The sequence below is a fragment of the Chiloscyllium plagiosum genome, unplaced genomic scaffold, assembly GCF_037043375.1.
Source record: "Chiloscyllium plagiosum isolate Xiang-an unplaced genomic scaffold, Cpla_swu_hap1 HiC_scaffold_37, whole genome shotgun sequence".
Classification (NCBI taxonomy): domain Eukaryota; kingdom Metazoa; phylum Chordata; class Chondrichthyes; order Orectolobiformes; family Hemiscylliidae; genus Chiloscyllium; species Chiloscyllium plagiosum.
Genome location: NW_028270175.1, coordinates 6,252,226 through 6,274,061, shown reverse-complemented (window position 1 = coordinate 6,274,061; position 21,836 = coordinate 6,252,226). Strand labels below are relative to the sequence as shown.

The 21,836-nt window shown below is 39.8% G+C and overlaps 1 protein-coding gene across 27 annotated transcripts in view; it reads left to right on the top strand.

Moving 5' to 3' along the window:
- Nucleotides 1-21,836, top strand: part of kif1b (kinesin family member 1B) — a 216,768-nt gene that overhangs the window by 154,213 nt on the left and 40,719 nt on the right. For 14 of the 27 annotated variants that reach the window (XM_043676217.2, XM_087980270.1, XM_087980268.1 and 11 more), the window contains 7 exons: nucleotides 4,001-4,119; nucleotides 5,752-5,837; nucleotides 5,939-6,068; nucleotides 8,176-8,338; nucleotides 13,087-13,177; nucleotides 13,298-13,416; nucleotides 14,259-14,314. In XM_043676217.2, coding sequence (XP_043532152.2) covers nucleotides 4,001-4,119; nucleotides 5,752-5,837; nucleotides 5,939-6,068; nucleotides 8,176-8,338; nucleotides 13,087-13,177; nucleotides 13,298-13,416; nucleotides 14,259-14,314 — 764 coding nt within the window. Of the gene's footprint in view, nucleotides 1-4,000; nucleotides 4,120-5,751; nucleotides 5,838-5,938; nucleotides 6,069-8,175; nucleotides 8,339-13,086; nucleotides 13,178-13,297; nucleotides 13,417-14,258; nucleotides 14,315-15,833; nucleotides 16,035-21,836 lie in introns of all 27 variants that reach the window. The other 13 variants (XR_015753427.1, XM_043676220.2, XM_043676210.2 and 10 more) reach the window with 1 other exon arrangement.

Sequence of the window (21,836 nt, the reverse complement as noted above, 5' to 3'; positions counted from 1 at the left end):
GATATGAAGCATGTTTTAATGATCTAACATGGGAATGAATTGTGGGAATAGTAATGGAAATGCCTTTTCAATTGTGACACTGCTGTTCTCAAACAGCTATTATAAAAGCAAGAGAAATAGGAGCAGGACAAGACTATGCAGCCCTTTGCGTCCTGCCTACCAGCTGATCGTCATTTTGAATGCAATTTTCCTGCACACTCCCTGAAAAATAATGTTTTTAATATGTGGAAATGTATTGGACATGCTCAGTGATGGAGTCCAGACAGCCCTCTGCGACAGGACTCCAAAGATTCACCAGTTGGCTGCTTGGTGCCAACCAGATGTTAGCTATACAAAACTTCAATCTAATTCCATGAGCTAAACTAAATATACTGTGCAGATGATATAGCAAATGAAACCAGATGAGGAACATAGATGGATTTATGAGCTAGTTGGTGAGAAAATACAATGTAATTCTGTTGTACATTTATGCAGCATACCTTTCTTATTATTTTCCTCATGTTGCCAGAAAAAAATTATATTAAATACTTGTTCATTAACTTGATGGATGCTGGACAAAGCCAGCCCTCAAATGTGAAGGATTGTGTTTCATCCTTACTCCTGGAGGAAAGTGAAATGGAAGGTGTTGCATAGTGAGGTTATAAAAATAAAGCTAAATAAGTTATCCAAAGATCCCAAAATATTTTCCTCCCTAACAACCAGCCCTGTTTATCAGATTTGCAGAAGTATATGGATGTCCTTGATAAGGTACCAAGACTAGAAGCATTTTGTTGAACAGTGATGAAGAATTCTGTTACAATGTTGGGTCGGAGAGATTGGGATTGTTCTCCTTGAAGCAAAAATGGGCTGAGGTCGGGCACGGAGCTGAGGTCAGGCACGGAGGATTATGACAGGTTTAGATAAGATAGAGGAGAAAGCCATTCCCATGAAATGATGCAAGTAGTAACGGACACGCATTTAAGATTTTAAGCAAGAGGCACCATGATGAGTGACCTTGGCCTGGAGCTCTTGGCCAATGAAGGTGATGAAAGTAAAGATGATTAATGATTTCAAAAAGTACTTGAGAGAAGTAAAGGTTGTGGGGCTAGGATGGAACAATAAGACTGACTGGGTTGCTATACAGCGAGCTGGCATGTAATTGATGGGCCAAATAGCTGTCAACTGTGCTGTAAGGACTTACCAACACTGCTGTAACTTACTGAAGTACAGCATCAGTTTTGACCACCCATTGCAGTGCTGCCCCAAGGAAATTGATACTTGTTACACATTCATTTCCCTTTAGTTCTGTAGCTTTATATACCACAGTCTGCAATGTTATGATCTGGGCAAAAGAAAATTCCAGCATGAATTTTTGGAATGCTGTTGGTGACATTAAATATAATAAGTGGGCTCTGCTGCATAAATACTACATTGAACTTGCTTCTGTTGGTTAAAGAGCTCGTCCCTTTAATTGTCTCCCATGGCATGCTGGGACTGTATGACAATTTCATTTTTTTGATTAACTTTTTAAAAAAAAATAATTTTGTCTTGTGTCCTCAAACTACATAGTTGCGTGTTCCTAATACAACATTCCCTTACTATTTGGCTGTAACTTTTTTACTTTGATTCAGAGTTTTATTTGGAAGGTTGTTTGGTTTGGAATTTGTTTTGTCAACATGCCATTTCTTTTGCCTCACCAATCTTACCACTGATATTGTTTCAACCTCTTCAGTCTGCTTACAGAAAGGCACGTTAGGTGTAGACATTGCGAGGAATTTCAAACTGTGTCTGATAAGAGTGACTTTGTTCTGTTTGCTGTCTGAGGCACCTCAGCCACTTTTTCTCCCCAAAATTTTTAAGGTATACTCTTTGTAAAGAAAGAGGAGAAGAGATGCTGGCTTAGCAGAACTTATGTGGGAATTAGTGCAAGGTTGAACAAAATTGCTGCATTCTAAATCTCTGATGACATTTCACTCTCAACAAATGGTCCAAGGGCTTCTAACTGATCCTGAAGGATAAACACTGTCAGTGAAACTACGTGTTTTGATTACTTAAAGACTGCAGCTGTTGTATCTTTACTTTAGTTCTTTTTGCCATTCCTTACTAAAGTATAGTTGTGCTGGTAAATACCGCAACTGATACTAATTATTCCTGCCAAACTTTTGGATTGTTTCTGATTATTCGAATGTGTAAACATTAGCGTGTTTTGCTTATTTTATGTTTTTTTTACAGTAACCTTTTTGTGGTAAAACTGATTACCAGCTCAAAGCAGACTGAATAAGGCTCATGTGATTTTGTTTTGTTCTGTTTTAGGTCTTATTTTGTCTCATTATTTTTTAACCTTCATAGTTTTAGCTGTTTGCCATATTTTACCTGTTTTTATATTTTTTGTTTATTTCAGTCTGATTATGACTCATCTTTTATGTTTAGTTTTTCATTTGACAGCATGGTGCTCCCATTCTCTCTCTCTCTTGCTCACAACTGGGAGATATGTTGTTCTTAAACAGTATGTTTGGAGCATTGAGGATGGGGTTGGTGGGTGATTTAATAGGCCATGATTGTAATTAGTATTTCATAGCACTTCTGAACAGTAGGGATTTGCAGACATTCCAGTTTAATGTTGAACCATTAAGGCACTCCGACTGCCTGGGTTATTGCCAAATGTTATTTTAAGAATCCTTTTTGCAGATTCTGAATATTTTTTTTCCCAAATTAAAATGCAGAATGTAACACTTGTTTATTTTTTGAATTAGGAACCATCTAATTGTATTTCCCAGTTCCCCAGTTTAGTTGAGTTACAATGGGACATAGTGAATCGGTTGCATTTGGCTCGTCAGCAACTTACTCTGTTGCAGTCACCACAGGATCTGTTAAATTACTGTCTACTTGTGGGTAATTGTGATTTCTGATGACAAAGGTATCTGTGCTTTGTGGCTGCTGTATCAAGACTGTCACTGTGCATTAATTTTGCATTATGTTATTCACTAGGTTATGGGTATAATTTATAACTAGTTAACAGCAGAATGTTTGGAGATAAACAAGAGTTTTGTCAATCAGCAGACATACAAACCTTAGCAAATCAAGTCAGATTTTGTGCAAAACTTGGGGTAGTTTAATACGATTGAATAAAGCAGTGAACACATTTCGCTTTTATGAATAGGAAGTGACATCTTTATGTCAAATTGTTAAGTGAAAGTATATCAAGGTTCAGCTTTAAGCAAAGATGGTCAATGGGTATCTTAGATATACAGACAAATAAATAAAAACTTTTTTATTGAAGTTACCAGAATAAATGACCTTCATAGCTGGTTCCTTTCAACGTTAAAATACCCCTGAGAGTTAGTGTAACAGTGAAACATCTCACGTTATTGTGTCACTCTAGCAAATTCTGACACATTTTTGACAAGAAATTGAGGAGATGTAACTATCGTGATAATATCATGAGGTGAGTGATCCAGAGGCCCAGATTAATGCTCCAAGGACATGGTTTTGAATCACACTACAGCAGCTGGTATTTAAATTCATCAATAAATCTCGAACATGAAGCTCACCTCAATAATGGGGCCGGGAATCTATCATCTCTTCTTGTAGGAACCCATCTGATTCACTAATTATCTTTAGGTCAGCATATCTTCCCTCCTTTATCTAGACTGCCCTTGAGATGACTCCAGACCTACAGCAATGTACTTCATTCTTAACTGCTCTCTGACCGAGCAAGCCACTCAATTCGAGGGTAACAAATGCTGGCTTTGTCAATTCCCCTAAAAGAATGATGTTTTAAAAATTATTGGATGTCATTTCCCGCATGTGTAAACAAATAAGTTAATTCATTGGAGCTTAAATTGGATCCTAGTAATCATTGATTCTGATATCCATTTACCTGGGCTCAATTGTCTCTTTCTGAAACAGATATAGTCTGAAGATATCTGCACATCCCTACTGTCAGGTATTGAGAGCACGCAATCTCCACATATTTATCTAAGATTACAGTTTTGTGCCTCCTTTCTTTCCTTGTTCCCAGGGCATTTGTATACCTCAGCAATTTGCTGTATCCAGTGCCCCTCGTTCACAGAATTGCTATTGTCAGTGAGAAGGGGGAGGTCCGAGGCTTCCTCAGAGTGGGCGTACAGTCTATCACAGGTGGGTCGTCACAGGTTGGACATTGTCAAGATTGAGGTTGTTGTTTACATGCTGACAGGGCAACGCTAAGCTTTTGTTATGCCATTGTTATGAATTGGAAGCGTAACATGGGGGCGACACGGTGGCTCAGTGGGTGACATGGTGGCACAGTGGTTAGCACTGCTGCCTCACAGCACCAGGTCCGAATCCAGCCTTGGGCGATTGTCTGTGTGGAGTTTGCACATTCTCCCCGTGTCTGTGTGGGTTTCCTCCCACAGTCCAAAGATGTGCAGGTCAGGTGAATTGGCCATGTTGAATTGGCCATAGTGCCAGGTGCATTAGAGGGAAATGGGTCTGGGTGGGTTACTTTTCGGAGGGTCGATGTGGACTTGTTGGGCCGAAGGGCCTGTTTCCACACTGTAGGGAATCTAATCTAATTTGTGAAGATTGATAGATAAATCGTTCCTTTCAATTGTTTATACAATTAGAATGGATGTGATTTTGGTTCTTTCTGTGATTTAACAGGTCAAATTGATGAGTGTCTAATTTAATTACCTGAAGTGGAAAATGTTTCACTTGTGCAATGCAGTTCTGATATCTCTGAGATTTGCCTAACTGTAAAGAGAAGTTTCCTCTTGTAATTTTTAGGCTGGAGTAGCACTGCACAGCTTCACAAGAATTCAATAGAATGCAGGTTCTGTAAAAGGCCGAGTGTACCAAATTATGAAGACCTGTCCACATAGACTTCCACGAAAGTGCTTTACTCATTGTTGTCCCAGCCCACTCATGGTGTTAGGTTCTGCAGTTGGCTTTGCATCTTTAAAATGTGGTTACATTTAATTTGGACTTGCTGGTAGGCAAGTAACATGAGGCGTTGTCCTCGAACAGAGTCGAGAGTGTGGAGCTGGAAAAGCACAGCAAGTCAGGCAACATCTGAGGAGCAGGAGAAGCAATGTTTCAGGCATAATCCCTTCATTACTTTTCCTCATGAAGGGCTTATGCCCGAAACATTGATTCTCCACCTCCTTTGATGCTGCCTGACCTGTTGTGCTTTTCCAGAACCACACAGTCAACTCTGATCTGCAGTCCTCACTTTCTCCATTGTCGTAGAGCAGGAATATTCTCACCCTATGGAATGTCCAACTCTCTGCGCAGCAAAACTCATGATATCTTTCTGCTCGAGTTCACCATCAGTCAACTGGTCAAGTTGGAGAGCCTGTTGTAGCAGTTGATTAAGTTTGTCTTATCTTAGATCCTTGTTCAGTGCCTGATTGCTTTAGGCTGTGAACAAACTGAGTGAGTCCATAACAGACGCCTGGCTCAAAAAATATTCTGGAGCAAAATGAGACTTAGAGCTTCTACCTAGGACTGCATGTGAATTGAAAATTCTGTAAAGTCTGTAATGATTTAAAGCCATGTAAATAAACTGTTAGAGCTGTCTATGCATTACTTTGAGATAAATAAGCAAAATGTCAAACCAATTAGCAATGAGCACACGTCACTGCGATTTAACAGGCTCTAAAGTTGTAAAAAATGTCGCTTTGTGTGTTGACTTCTTAGTGTTCTAGTCCCAATGTTTTATACAAGGTTGTTTGCTTAATTCAAGTTCGTTTTGAATTAATGTTGAATGTTGGTTTGTTTTCTCCCTCCTAGCTGATGAGGAGGCACCAGACTATGGATCTGGTGTACGCCAGTCTGGTACTGCTAAAATTTCATTCGATGATGAGAACTACAGAGAGGTAAGTGTAACATTGCTATTGGTACATCAAAAAAGACACAAGACTAGGCACCAAAGTTATTGTCACTTTTCCCATTTTGTTCTCCGTTTCTTTATTTGCAGAGTGATGTATCTTCTATTGTAATGTCACGTTCTGGGCTCTCATTGGAGGAGCTTAGGATTGTTGAAGGGCAGGGTCAGAGCACAGAGGTCATCACCCCATTGGAAGAGATGAACAGAATCAATGAGCTGGGTAAATGCTTTAGAATAAACTTGAAGCAGTGTTGGCTTTGTGAAAAGTAGCGAATGCTTTTACAGACTGTGAATGGAATATAATAAGATTACACTGGATGTACAAATGAGTTCATCTGCATGAACCTCTTGCCTGTATTCAGTGTAATTCCTTCAAGTTGTCAGAAAGTAAGACCATTGCAATTGTGGGGGACAAACTTGTCAGTTTAGTCATAGAAATCTTTTACATAAGCTGCTGTATTAATCTTACAGTTGAGAATTTAGTGAAAATCCTATTACGGATAATGGAATTTTGAGTGAATCTGGTGTTTAAAATTATTTCAACAGAACTCAGCCCAAGTCAGACCTTTTCCAATAAAAATACAATTTAAATTCTACTCCCCATGGATATTCACATTTTACACTGGAGTGCAATTAATAAATCCAGTAGAGTTTCCAAATGTGCACTTGAAATACAATAGCATTCTACTTTCTCCCCCTGCAGAGTTAGATTAACAACACCATTTTATAAGATTGTTCGAATTGGTGAGGTAAAGGGTTCCCTAATTTAGGTTTAATGTTTTTTGTGACAAAAATATTCGATCAATTGTGCTTTTCATTTACACTGCACTCCTCTAAGGACATTAAATTGCATCCTGAACTCTGATGTACTGTTGACAATGGAGCTCAGTTGATTAGATGTCTGGATTGTGACACTTGCACCGATAGCATGTGTTTGATTCCCTTCTTGGCTGAGGTTACCATACTTTCTCAACCACACCCGAGGCATGGTAACCCTTGGGTTAACCTCCACTACCAGTTCCTTCTCTTTCTAATGAGAGAGCAGCACATGTTCCTCTGAGACTGTGGTGGTTTTCACTTCCCATTTAAGGAGGACCACCATAGTACATTAGCAACAGTCCACGATGAGCTTGGAAGCTTCTGTATACTTTTTCCCAGATTTTGAAAAAAATGATTTCTCCTCTGTACTAACCAGAGTGCAATGGATTCGCTTAGAGTTTTATTTTCCAAGGTCAGAATGCTGTCTGGCAAGTTTGCTGCTTTTTTAAAAAATAAGTTCAACTACATATAAGGCTCCCTCTTGCACTTTCTTGAGTTCCCATTGTAAACTCGTACAATTTAAGGTTTGCCCCCAATTTTAGGTTAATATGGCAGTTTTAACAATTTGCGAAATGCTTTACTTATTAAAAGTAATGAGGAATGAAAGGAAACTACTCCAGCTATATTTTACAAGATTGGAATTTAAACAATGTGGGTATTGGAACACTCTGATTGCGTTGTTTATGATAAAGTGAGTACTGCAGATGCTGGAGATCAGAGTGAAGAGTGTGCTGTTGGGAAAGCACAGCAGGTCAGGCAGCATCCGAGGAGCAGGAGAATTGGTGTTTCAAGCATAAGCCCTTCATTCCTGATGAAGGGCTTATGCCCGAAACATCATTCCTCCTGCTCCTCGGATGCTGCCTGACCTGCTGTACTTTCCCAACAACACACACTCGACTCTGATTGGGTTGTTTGCCTTGATCATACTGCAGTCTAGTTTCTGACGTAATTGGATTTATGTCTGTATGTGAGATGTTTATATAAAATCATGGAATGGATTCCAATGCAGAAAAGACAGCCATTTGGCCAGTTGAGCCTGTGTTGGCTACTTAGAAAAGCAGTTGAGCAAGTCCCACTCCCCTGCCCTTTCTCAGTGTCTGTTCCTCCTTCAGGTGATTGTATCAGCCTCTCAGGTAGTCTGTTCCTGGTGATAAACCTCTTGCCGTGTAAAAACCCTCTTATTCATGTTGGCCGTGTTTTATTTGTCACTTCTTCTCTTAAGTCCATTGCCTGTGGTTCTCGACCCTTCCGTCAATGGAAACAGTTTCCATTATGTCCCTCTAGACTTTGAACAGCTCTTTGGAATCTCTTCTAAACATTCTCCAAGAAGAGTCATCTGGTTTGATTTTGCTGGTGAATTATTAAAAATGATGGTAAATGCATGGAATTAATGTCTTGAGAGGTGACAAATCTTTGGCTGGTGGAGGCTGCTAACCTTTTCCAGCCTGTATTGTCTATGATGCAGCAGTTAGATTAATGTCATTGTGCTGGGGTCTTTTGCAATGCAGATTTTAAATCGAACACTGAGTTGGACCCCAAACTGTCCCTGGGGGAGATGCCTGACAGCATTGGCGAACACCTGAAAGTTGGCAGCGTTTTCACTTTCCGAGTGACAGTACTACAGGCCAGTGGGATCCCACCAGAATATGCTGATATATTCTGTCAGTTCAAGTAAGTAACCTTTTTTGTTGCAATTGTGCTTTGTAGTTTATGATTTGGAGATGCTGGTTTTGGACTGAGGTGTACAAAGTTTAAAAAAAAATCACACAACACCAGGTTGTTGGACTATAACCTGGTGTTGTGATTTTTAACTAGGTGGTTTATGTACATATTGACAGTCTGGGAGGTCACATGCAACATCTTGAATTGTCAGACAGCTAATGACAGGTTTCATTTTACTCTGGATTCTGCTGCTTTTGAAGTGATACAATATGTAGTTTATCTATCATGAGCAAGTTGCTATTTTGGTTGTTTTATGATTCCCTTAGGAAATATTATATGTTTTTAAGCAAGTACACTATTTTCACAAACCTCTTCCTCATTTTCTAAACCAACAGCTTAAGGTAGAGGATGAAGCAAATACTATAATACAATATTGAACTAAGTCAAATAACAATGTTATCTTAAATGTTGATAAATAATTTTAACCTAACTCTATTCTTTTCCTCTGCACCTCTGACTTAATACCCCATCCATACCTTTCTCCCAGTCTCTCGCTGGTCCCCCCTCCCTCAGCCTCTCCTCCTGCCTTCCTTTTTCCCTTCTTTTAACCTGAATATTTTCCTTTACTACAGTGAGTTGCTCCACCTTGTGGGCTTATTTTTAAAAGCTGTCACATTTAAAGACATCGATGCAAGTTGCTCCCTCAACATCTGTTGGATTCATTCAGCACAGAAACAGAACCTTTGATGCAACTTGTCCACACTGAACAGACATCCCAATCTGACCTAGTCCCATTTGCCAGCGTTTAGCACATAACTCTCTAAACCCTTCCTATTCAGATACCCATCCAAATGCCTTCCTCTGGCAACTCATTCCGTATACACACCTCCCTCCGAGTGAAAATTTCCCTTCCGGACCTTTTAAATCTTTCCCTTCTCACCTTAAACCTTTCGCCTCTAGTATTGGATTCCCTGACCCTAGGAAAACGACCTTGGCAGTTCACCCTATTCATGCCCCTCATGAATTTATAAATCTCTGCAAGGCCACCTCTCAGCCTTTGACACTCCAGGGAAAATAGTGCCAGCCTATTCAGCCTCTCCCTGTAGCTCAACCCTCCAACCCTGGCAACATGTAAATTTTTTCTGCACCCTTTCAAGTTTCACAACATCCTTCCTCTTGAAGAGTGACCAGAATTGTACACAGTATTCTAAAAGTGACCTCCCCAATGTCCTGTACAGCTGCAACGTGACATCCCAGCTCCTCTACTCAATGTTCTGACCAATGAAGGCAAGTACACAACTGCCGCCTTCACATCCTGTCTACCTGTGACTCCACTTTCAAAGGTCTATGCACCTATTTTCCTAAGTCTGTGTTTGGCAGCATTCCCCATTAACTACCACTAAGTGTGCAAGTCCTGCCCTGGTTTGCCTTTCCAGAATGCCGCACCTCACACTTATCTAAATTAAACACTATCTGCCACTCCTTGGCCCATTTGATCAAGATCCTGTTGTGCTCTGGGGTAACCTTCGCTGTCCACTACACCAGTTTTGCTGTCATCTGCAGACCTAACCATGCCTTCTTTATTCACACCCAAATCATTTATAAAGATGACAAAAAGCAGTGGATCTTTCTGGCACAGTGCTGGTCACAGGCCTCCAGCCTGAAAAGCAACTCTCTACCACCATCCTCTGCCTCCTTCCTTCAAACCAATTTTGTATCTAAATGGCTAGCTCCCCCTGGATTCCATGTGATCTAACCTTGCTAACCAGTCTTCCATGTGGAACCTTGTCGAATGCCTTACTGAATTGCATGTAGTCAACAACTATGCCTCTGCCTTCATCAATCATCTTTGTCACTTCTTGAAAAAGCTCAATCAAGTTAATGAAATACAATTTTCCAGTCAAAAATCTCTGTTGACTACGTCTAATCTGTCCTTGCCTTTCCAAATTCGTGTTAATCTTGGCCTTCAAAGTCTCCTCCAACACCTTTACCCAAAACTGACGTTTTGTAGTTCCCTGGCATTTCCTTCCAGCTTTGGCTCATTAGGCAACCTCTAGTCTTCCAGCACCTTGACTGTGGCTGTTGATGATACAAATATCTCAGCAATTTCTTCCCTAGCTTCCCACAAAGTTCTGCAAAATACCTCGGAAAAGTCCTAGCGATTTATCCTGGGTATTTAACCTCCTGACGAGCACTAACAAATCTCCCCACGAGGATATTGGTCCCCTTCCGATTCAGGAACCTATCCTCTTTTACAGATCATTTCTACCCCTGAAAAAGATCCCAGTGGTGCAAGAATGTGAATCCTTACCCCCTGCACCAGTTCCTTGTTCATCTATTCTATCCTCCTATTCCTACTCTTGCTGCTACTTGGCTTCCTTAGTATTAGGAAGTTGTAGTATTCTAACTTTTCCCAGTTAAATTATCAGCTTTGAGACTCTGAAGTTCTAAAGCTTTTGAGTGAGAAAATGCTGCTTAATACTGGTACACAATCCTTTATCCGATATCCTTGGGGCCAGTTGTTTTTCAGATTTCAGAATAAATGACATTTTCACAGTGAAATAAAAAAAACACTTAGTGAACAGCAGACCCACATGTAACTGGTACGAGTGCTGAGACCCACTTGACACCTACTAGTGCTGGGCCACGTCACATCTGAGTGTCATGGGCCGAGTGGGTGTGGAGTTGGGTCACCTGCTCGCATGCAAAATAACCTTGTTACACAGGAAAAAACTTCACGAAAAATCTTCGGATTTTGGAGCTTTTCAGATTTCAGAATTTTGGTTAACTGGTTGTGTACCAGTATTGAGATTCCATTTTTTTGTATAAATAGTTTACCCACGCACATCAATATCAACTTGGATCCTAATAATTTCATAAAAGTGAGTCTAGCATCTGAAGAACCAGTAAAGCACTCTACTATCCAGTTTATTTCTTTCATTACGACAATGACTACATTTCAAGAGCCATTAATTTGAGAGTTTGACACCTGTTAGTCAAGACAGGCATTATATGGTTGTGCATATTTCTTTTCTGATGAACCGAAATTATCAGTGAGGTGCTTGCTGAGGCACTTCAGAAAGCATTAAAAGTCAAATATTCAGTGTAGAATCTGAGTTATTATAAAGTTGTAGGTGTGTACTGTACCTTTTCAGGGAGCTGAAATTTCTGCCTGGCACAAAGTGTTCTGAAAGATTTTAAAATGTAACAGTGGGTGAAACAAATAGCTGGAACTGTATTACCATGATACAAAAACAAATTCAAATTTCAAAACCAGCCAGCTATTGAATCTTATCTTTGAATCTTCCTCTATAGATTTTCCTCTGTCATCTTTTCTTCAGTATTCTGCTTCACAGGCCTTTCATATGAACAGGTACCTTTCAAAGAGTATTCAGCTAGCAGTCTATATTTGGTGGTTTTCTTAACGGTTCCCCCCACCGAACTGTTCAAAATGTCCAGTTTTATACCCCAAAACTTTGGATCATTTCATTGGTTTGATGTCATCAAAACCCTAAATTCAAATTCAATTGGATTTTGGTATCTGGAGCATAATTTAAACTGGTTGAATTTGAATTTGTTTTTGTATCATGGTAACACCATCCCAGCTATTTGTTCCATCCAATGTTACATTTTAAAATCTTTCAGAACACTTTGTGCCAGCCAGAAATTTCAGCTCCCTTAAAGGTACAATACACGTCTACAACTTCATAACATTGTACCTAAACCAAAACAGGTTGTGTATTAGGTTCCCTTCGTATTAATGAATTGATTCTAGCTCTTTAATGGCTGCTGAGATGCTTCTCTGTGCTTACTCAAATCATTGTCGAGACTTTGCATTTATTGAATGCAATTTAATTAAATAAAACGTGGAAATTTTGGAAGGTCTGGCAGCATTTTTGGGGAGAAAAAGAGCGTTGACATTTCAGGTCTGTGCTGTTTTGTCAGGTCTGAATATGCAGCACTTGTTCGGTGTGACAAGTTAAAAAGCTTTCCATCTTGCGCACACCAGGACAAATGCAAGAATTCCAGAGATTTTTTAAATTCACTTATAGGATGTGGGTATCACTGGTTGAACCCGCATTTATTGCTTGCCCCTAATTGTTAAGAATCAACCACATTGCTCTGTGTCTCGTGTTACCAGACCAGATAAAGATGACAGTTTCCTTCCCTAAAGGACATTAGCAAACCAGATGGGTTTTTCCTAACAATCAGCAATGGTTTCATGGTCTTCATTGGACTCTTAATTCCAGATTTTTATTGAATTCAAATTCCGCCATCTGCCACGGTGAGACTTGAACACAGGAATGTTATCTGGGTCTCTGGATTAATGGTTGAGCAATGATACTTTACATGATCGCAATGCTTCATGTTGTCTTCATGGCATAAAATCCTGCAAAGGAACCATTCTGTACAATTGAGAGGGACAAGTTTGCATCTTTTAATTAACCAGAAGCTCAGGGAATCTATAGTTCCCTGTTGCTTTCTGCATGGCAACACCTTGGCCAATCAGAGTTGACCTGCTGACCAATTTTAGTGTAAATTGTTGTAATCATTTAAAGTTTAGCATTCTTGTGTTTATCCTGATGAGTGCAAGGCAAAAGACATCAGTAGCATCTCTCCTTGTTACTGACCAATTGATTGTTGCTGAAATGTCTGAATGCTTAATGTGCTTGCTTTGAACTTTCCCATGCATCATTTAAACAGTGAAGTGAACTTTTTTGTTCGTCATTGTTGGGTAAATGTGTATTTCTTCCCAGCTTCCTGCACCGTCACGATGAAGCTTTCTCGACTGAACCCCTGAAGAATAGTGGCCGGGGAACACCACTTGGTTTTTACCATGTGCAGAATGTGAGTCTGGGACATGGGTGTCTCTTTTCCAAAGTGCTTGACCAACCATTTCACAAATATATTTGAAATGCTTTCCTGATGTAAGTTGGAAACCTGTCTTTATCTCCATTGTTTGTTTAGGTTGCTGTCGAAGTAACTGAATCATTTGTAGAATACATCAAAACAAAGCCAATTGTATTTGAGGTATTTGGGCACTACCAACAGCACCCTTATTATTATCAAGGACAAGATTTCAAGAGGTAAATGTTATGCAAAGAATTATGAAAAGGTTTCAAAATATTGATGTCTGTTAAATAAATAAATAAATTGCATTTGCTCTATAAGGATTGTGTAAAATCAAAACTGCTGTTTAGCCCCATCTTTCTTGCGTGCTTTTAATGGATATAGGCATTGTTGGCAAGGCCAGCATTTATTACCCATTCCTAATTGCCCTCGAGCTGAGCTGTTTGCTAGAACAATTTCAGAGGGTAGTTAAAAGTCAACCACACTGCCTCTGTAGTGGATCCGGAATTGGATGTAGGCCAGGTCAGCTAACGACAGCAGATTTCCTTGAGTCAGCTGTATTAGTTACCGTGATGGTTTTTTGCAGTGAAAAACGGTAATTGTCTTAGTCACTGTTACTGAGATCAGTTTTTATATTCCAGATTTATAAACTGGAATACAAAACTGTTGAGCTGTCATTGTGGGATTCGAACCCCTGGAGCATTAGTCTGGTTTTCTGACGTACTAATGCGGTGACAGCCACTGTCTACCTCTCTGTTCCCAGACTTGATGTGACTGCACACACAGATGTATGCATTTAGACATGCGAGCATGCACATCAGTCTACCAGTAGCTAGCCCTAAGTCATTAGGTCTTTTTGATCTCAGTGTATATTTTAAAACCCTGAATCACTTTTGCTTTTCATAATCAAATCTCACAACGTGGGAAAGGAATGAGAGAATATAAAGTTACCAGTGTGATGGCCTCTTCCAGTTGTTTGTTTGCTTTTGGATCCATGTATGTTTGATTATTTATTTGGAGCACTTTGCATAGTTTTGGAAAACGAATAAACTCATCTTTCTATTGCCTTTTCCCACAGCCCACCACAACCAGTTCGCAAATATTTCCCTCCTCCAATGCCTCTTTCAAAGCCAGGTAAGTTTAAAATGGAAACTCCTTTGTTGAGGTGACATTGGGTATGAAGATGTGTTCACTTTGTGTAATTGCAGTGAAGTTAAAATCTTACTCATGTAGCTGATCCACCCCTTGTTATTTGGACCTTGTGTCTCCTCTATCATTTCTCACTTCCTTTAGATCGAGGGAGAAGTCTGTAATTTTTCCCATCAGCACAAGCCTAACCTTCTGGCAATTTATAGCTTGCACTCAGATGGGATGTGGCTGTCCTTGTATACCAGCTAATTAAATTAAACAGGCAGATGCAGCAAACAGTTAAGAGGGCAAATTATATATGTCTTCATTGCAATAGGATTGAGTTCAGAAGTAGTAATGCCTTACTGCAGTTATACAAGCATTGGGAGACCACACCTGGAGGATTGCAGGCAATTTTGGTCTCTGCCTAAGAAAGGATATGCTTACCTTAGAGTGCAACAACGGTTCAGTAAGCTGATAAAGGGGACAGCAGCACAGTTCTGTGAAGAGGGTTTGGTTCAGCTGGATGTGAATTCACTGGAGAGGTGATCTGATTGACAAATGTAAAATTCTAACAGAGCTGGACAGATTAGATGCAGGATGGGTTTTTGTTTCCCCTGGCTACAGAATCTAGAACCAGGGGTCACAGTCTCAGGATAGGGGATAGCCCATTTAGGACTGAGATGAGGAAAAGTTACTTCACTCAAAGGATAGAGAACGTTTGGAATTCTCTACCACAGAAGGCTGTGCCGGACAGTTTACTGTGTAAATTCAAGAAAGGAGGAGATAAATCTTTAGATTTTAAAAGCATACGGGATGTAAGGAGCAGGTGGGGATATAACATTGAGGTAGATGATTAGCCATGATCATATTGAGTGGTGGAGTAGGCTCAAAGGCTGAATGGGCTACTTTTCCTTATTTCTGTGTTCACTTTGTGCTTGATCTTTGGGTTATGGAAGAACTTTAATGAAGAAAAAAGGGGTCTAATATAGTTTTTTTTAATGGCAGACTGATCCTGACCTTTTTCCTTATCACAGTCTTGTAATTTGATGTGTTAGTTTATCTTTCAACTGCTACAAGTAACAAAATTGCATGTGGAGCTTGATTTTCTCTGTTGAATAATATTTAATTAAATTTGCAGTTGTCTTCAATTCTTATCAGAATGAGAATAAATTTCTCATTCTAACGTCGGATTTGTATGAATATATTTCTGTACTGAGTGAGTTTTTGAAAGATGTTTGCTATAGCAAAACTTAACAGCAAAAGAAAAGATCTTTGACATTGGTTTAATGTTACCAGTCTAAATATACACTTAAGGATTTGGAAGATTTTGTAATTATTTTCAAGAAAGATGCAATTGCAAAGTAAAAAGTAAAGGTTTTAATTAATAATGAAGACTTGTAGACAAAAATACTCTTTTCATATTTTTAATTTTCCTTGTTAAATGTTTCTTTTTCTGTTTTATTCTTTCCCTCTCCTTTTGCCTTCTGCACCATCCATGCCCTTGATTTCTCTTCCATTTCAGGCCATGAGCGAAAGATTGAGTTGATTAGATATCTGATGTCTGGCTATGTAAATGTACAGTTGCTTGATGCTCTGTCTGAGAATGCCAACACGTTAGTCTCATCCACTGCCGGCTCGTTCATCAACAGTGCTGATCAGCTGCCAGAATTTCTCTTAAATCCTCTTCCCATATGTCACGTTCTGAAAGTTCCGAAGCATCATGGTTGGTAACTAGCACAGAGCCATGGCAAAGTAGAGATACCGTAGCACCCTGCCTAGAGTTGTCCTTCCCTACCTTGCACTGCTTTTATAGCTCACATGTACAGATTATAGCTTCCCTTGTTCATGGTCAAATATTGCACTGCATTGTTCTGAAGTAGATGCTCCAGGCAAAGAGAGAGAGAGAGCTTTGTGAAGCTTAACATGTCGCGTATCATTGTGTTAATATTGTTGTGGGGATTTGTGTCTTGTCTTATGGATCATCATTTAGTATCTTTGGAGTTTAGCCGTTAAGGTTTTCTTTAAGAAAGCCTAAAAGTCTTCCCAATTTCTTTTGAATTGACATGAGAAATTTATTCAGTGAAACAGCGTTTGAAGTCACAGAATATGGATTACTTTGAATATGTAATTCTTCAAATATCCTGCCTCCAGGATACTAGAAAACTTTCCAAAGTGGAGTGTGAAGTGGTCAGACTTTCCATCTAAATGTTTCTGGTTCAGAACACAGACTGACTTGGACATGGGTTTTCCAAGGCACCTATTCTTCAATCATGTATTTAGCTTCTAAGTAGCTGCTTTCTCCAATTTGAATATTCACAAGAAAGAAAAGTATAGTTGGTTGTGCTTGATCTGATGAAAAAGGGGCAAAAATGAAACTTCCAAATTATTTTTCCCAGGTTGTAAAAGTAATTAATGGTGCAAAGTGTTGATGGGCAAGAGTAAAGTTTTGTATCCTGATGAGCATCAGAAGAATTAATTTCTTAAAACATTCACTCATGGGACTTGGCAGATGCCAACTGAACCAGCATTCATTGTCCATCCCTAGTTGCCCTTGAGAAGGTGATGATGAGCTGCCTCTCTGAACCACTGCAGTCCATTTATGTTTAGGTAAATTACAATGCCGTTAGGGAGGGAATTCTAAGATTTTTGACACAGTGGCACCGAAGGCACAATGATAAATTTTGGCGTCAGAATGGTGGGAGGCTTGGAGGGGAAATTACAATTGGTGGTCTTCCCATGTATCTGTTGGACTTATCCTTCACCTACCCTGATGACGTTTCAACCCTTTGCTTATCAGGAATCGACCTTGCTCCATTGTAAAAGTATTCAAAGACTGTAAATCCACTTTTTTTTTAAATAAGAAAATTCCATAGACTCCTGACTCTGAGAAAAACATTCCTCCTTGCTTCTGTCCAAAATAGGTCCAGCCATTTTTTTTTTAACAGTGACCCCTCGTTCTAGATTCTCCCACAAGAAAAAAAAAATTATCTCCACATCTACCTTGTCAAGATACCTCAGGATCATTTTATCTGTTTCAATCAACTTGTGTCTCGCTCTTCAAAACTGCAGCAGATACAAGCGTAGCCTGTCCAACAAATCTTAGCAGGACTTGTACACTTAATGGTAAGGCCCGAGGGAGTGTTGCTGAACAAAGAGACCTTGGAGTGCAGGTTCATAGCTCTTTGAAAGTGGAGTCGCAGGTAGATTGGATAGTGAAGAATGCATTTGGGGTGCTTTCCTTTATTGGCCAGAGTATGGAGTACAGGAGTTGGAAGGTTCTGTTGCAGCTGTACAGGACATTGGTTAGGCCACTGTTGGAATATTGCATGCAATTCTGGTCTCCTTCCTATCGGAGAGATGTTGTGAAACTTGAAAGGGTTCAGAAAAGATTCCAAGGATGTTGCCAGGGTTGGAGGATTTGAGCTATAGGGAGAGGCTGAACAGGCTGGGGCTGTTTTCCCTGGAGCGTCAGAGGCTGAGGGGTGACCTTATAAAGGTTTATAAAATTGAGGGGCATGGATAGGGTAAATAGGCAAAGTCTTTTCCCTGGGTTCGGAGAGTCCAGGGTTTAGGGTGAGACGGGAAAGATATAAAAGAGACCAAAGGGGCAACTTTTTCACACAGAGGGTGGTACGTATATGGAATGAGCTGCCAGAGGAAGTGGTGGAGGCTGGTACAATTGCAACATTTAAGAGGCATGAGGATGGGTATATGAATAGAAAGGGTTTGGAGGGATATGGGCCGGGTGCTGGCAGGTGGGACTAAATTGGGTTGGGATATTTGGTTGGCATTGACGGGTTGGACCGAAGGGTCTGTTTCCATGCTGTACATCTCTATGACTCTATAACATTTCCACATAAGACAACTTTCACTTCCCTGTTGCATGGAATAGTCCAATAAGCCTTATCTGAACTGGTTCCAACTCATTTGTGTCCTTAAAGAAAGAGACCAACACTGTACATAGTACTCCAAGGGTTGTCTTACAAAATCCCTGTATAACTCCTTAAAAAGTCAAGTCCCATGTAACAAATGATGACATTTATTAGTGTGCCTATTTAGATAACATGCTGCATTAGATGTAGCATTCAATAATAAGTGAAGTGATAGAATGAAGCAGTGGAACAGGCATTGAAGAATTGGCAGAACTGGGAAGCTACCAAGTTACTGAAAGAAAGCAAAATGAACTGTCAACTGCATTAACAAAAGAAACCAGATAGCTGTTGACAAAGAAGACTTATTTAAAAGTAAGAAGTGCTATTGCCTTTCAAACATTTGAAATGTGCAAGGAGTCAGTAACAGTCAAAGTGTGGTGCTGGAAAACCACAGCAGGTCAGGCAGCATCCGAGGAGCAGGAGAGTTTTGGGAATAAGCTCTTCATGATGAATGAAGGGCTTATACCTGAAACATCGATTCTCCTGCTCCTCGGATACTATCTGATCTGTTGTTTTCCAGCATCACACTTTTTGACTCTGACCTCCCGCATCTGCAGTCCTCACTTTCTCCAAGGAGTTAGTAACAGGCAAGCAAACTTATTAGGATTTACTAAGTCTTATTGTATCTTTAATTTCAAATCTCCTAGACTGAAGCCAAGTGTATGGAGTGAACATAGAAATTTTCTTTAATCAAAAACACTTTTTATATTATTAAAACACATTGTATAACGTTTGTTTTTCTAAATACAATGTGACTAGCACTTATGATTCTATCCTATTTGGTAAATTTAACTCAGTGCATGAAAATGAAGCAGCCAATGTACCTCAAACACTTTCTTATACAAATGAGTGAAATACCCTTTTCTGCCTAGCCACAACAATGTGATCAGTCTTGTTTTGCTTGTTCTCTGTCATTGTCAGAATGATGGTTAGTTACCCAGTCCACATCCAAAAAGCTACTTGTAGTGATTATAACAAGGTCAGCCAGGTGGACCTCCTGGACAAGGTTAACAACTCCAGTCAGGGAGCCCTGGCTGAGTGTCAGGCATCCAGTTCACTCTAAGAGCTGCTTCTGAGGTGACTGATTCAATGTCAAGGATTTGCCTTGTGTAAGTAAAAGGTAATTTGGTAACAGGATACCAGCCTATGTGGAGTTATTTCACTTCTTTTACAAAAATGTTTGAGGAAAAGTTTTCTCTGTCAGGCTATGTTCTGATCAATGTAACTGTTAGGTCTATTACTCCTTCACTGCTGTTCCTCCGTTCAGTTGTGTCGATGTACAACAGTAAATAAGTGTGTATTGTCCAACATTTGCCATGCTCCAATGAAATGTATTTTTATACATTTTATCATTTTTAAGCTGTGCATATTTTTTAATATGTGAAGTTATTTGCATTTTAATCAAATAATATTTAAGTATTATAACTCCCTGGAAACAGCCAGTCTCTGCAAAGAAAGTTGGATTGTTTTGTTTGTCTTTCAGTGTTACCAATTAGAAAGGATTTTCCTGGAGTGATTTTGTCAGAATTACTGTGAAGTAAAAATTACTCTTGTTCAATGATCCATCTAACACAAGGCTTCTTCATTCCTGCACAGTTACGCTATAATGTCTTTCAAAGCAGCCCAATCTGCATTTGCCATTTCAAAGCCAGTACCACATTGTGAGCTCCTCACAAAGGATATTTAGTTTGTGTCTGTGATCAGTGGACTGTGTTAGTAGCAGTTTCAGCTGTTCTAAGCAAAGGAACCACCCTGGACTGAGAACCTGCTCTCGAGGTGTTGAGGGCTGACTGAGTTCATCATTAAATTGCAATGAATCAGGTTGCTTGTTCTAATGTGATCATGACCTCAGCATATTGAGAGGGCCTGTATATTGGAGAATGGGATCTGAATATTAAAATTGGCATGGAGGTCAGACACTGAATATTAGATCTGCACAGTAGTTGCCTTAGCAAAATATTTTTGTCTCTTCCATTTGTTTAACTTTTGATCTTCAACTTGGTTGACACATTATTATTTTGGCAAATGAAATGGAATGTGTTTGTGTTGATATTTTGAATGCACTGTTGCAGTTGGTGGAACTGAAGTTGCACCTATTTTGTGCAAAAAAGCTTTCCATAAATTAGAGGAAACTATCTCTAAGACACAAAACCAGTAAGAAAATGCAGTTTAGAGAAACCGTTCCACACCCAAGGCAACAAATATGAATCCAGAAATATTTTAGGATTCTGTACATGACTGAATAACATCAGATGAGAACCATGATGAATAAATGCCAGTGTTGGACTGGGGTGTTCAAAGTTTAAAAATCGCACAACACCAGGTTATAGTCCACTAGGTTTATATGGAATTATTAGCTTTTGGACTGCTGCTCCTTCATCATGAAAAAACAGCAGTAAGCCATCACCTCCACTGGGGAAGAGAACTTCAAACCGGACCCTCTGACAAAAAGTCTTCATCTTAGTGTTCAACAGCAACTACTGGATGAATATTCTTAATTCAACAAGTTTAGTTTGATAGCATCTTGCAGTTCTATAACCTTCATCATCCCTCCCATACGACAGTGACCACATTTCCAAAAGGTCCCTGGTAGTACTCAAGCGGAGGCTAGGTCATTGACTGACTTTGACAAACTTGTGATCGATCAGGAAGTCTGGGGTTATGGACAAAAATGGAGCTAAGGCCACAATCAGAACCCCCATGGTCTTATTGAGATGGAAGAGAAAGCTAAGTGGCCTCTGCTGCTTTCTCATATGATTATATTATTCAGTAACCTATAGAATCCTAAAATATTTTGGCATTCATATTTGTTTACCAGGATGTGGAACTGTTTTTATTGTTTGCTTTAATTTTCTCTTAGTGTTGCTGGCCCTGATATGGCTGTAGCTTTTACTCGGCAGCGCACTGAACATTAATCCAATGACTCTTCCACTTAACTGTCGCAGAGTTTGAGCTACCAAAGTTCCAACAATTGTGCTGGGTAGGGAATTTGATCTAGAATCATAAAATCTCTACTGTGGGGGAAAGAGGCCATTTGGCCCATCGGGTCATGCACCAACCCTCCAATGAACATCCCACCCTATCCCTGAAACCCCACATTTAGTATAGCTAATCCACCTAACCTACACATCTTTGGACAGTGGGAGGAAACCGGAGCACCCAGAGAAAACCTGCGCAGACACAGGGAGAATGTGAAAACTCCACACAGACAGTCCCTCAAGGTTGGAATTGAACCTGGTTACCTGGTGCCATAAGGCAGTAGTGCTAACCACTGAGCCATTGGTGGTGCCCAGGTGGTGTACAGAACCTTTGTGGTGTGTGTGAGAGAGAAAGAAAGTTAGAGTTATCTTAGATTCAATCTGTGCACAGAGTTGTGTTTGTGTTTGCAGGTCCTGCAGTGTTTATATATGTCGAAATGCTTAAATCATCTTTATGCATGCCCTTTCTACAAAGTAATGTCACTGAGTTGTCAGAAGTACTATTTCTTGGCAAAGCAGGTTGGACATCTCTGGCGTGACCTCTTGTATCGGGACTGGGAAATTCGGCAGAAATAGTAAATTTCCAGGACACCTCAGGAAGCTGCAGATTTACAT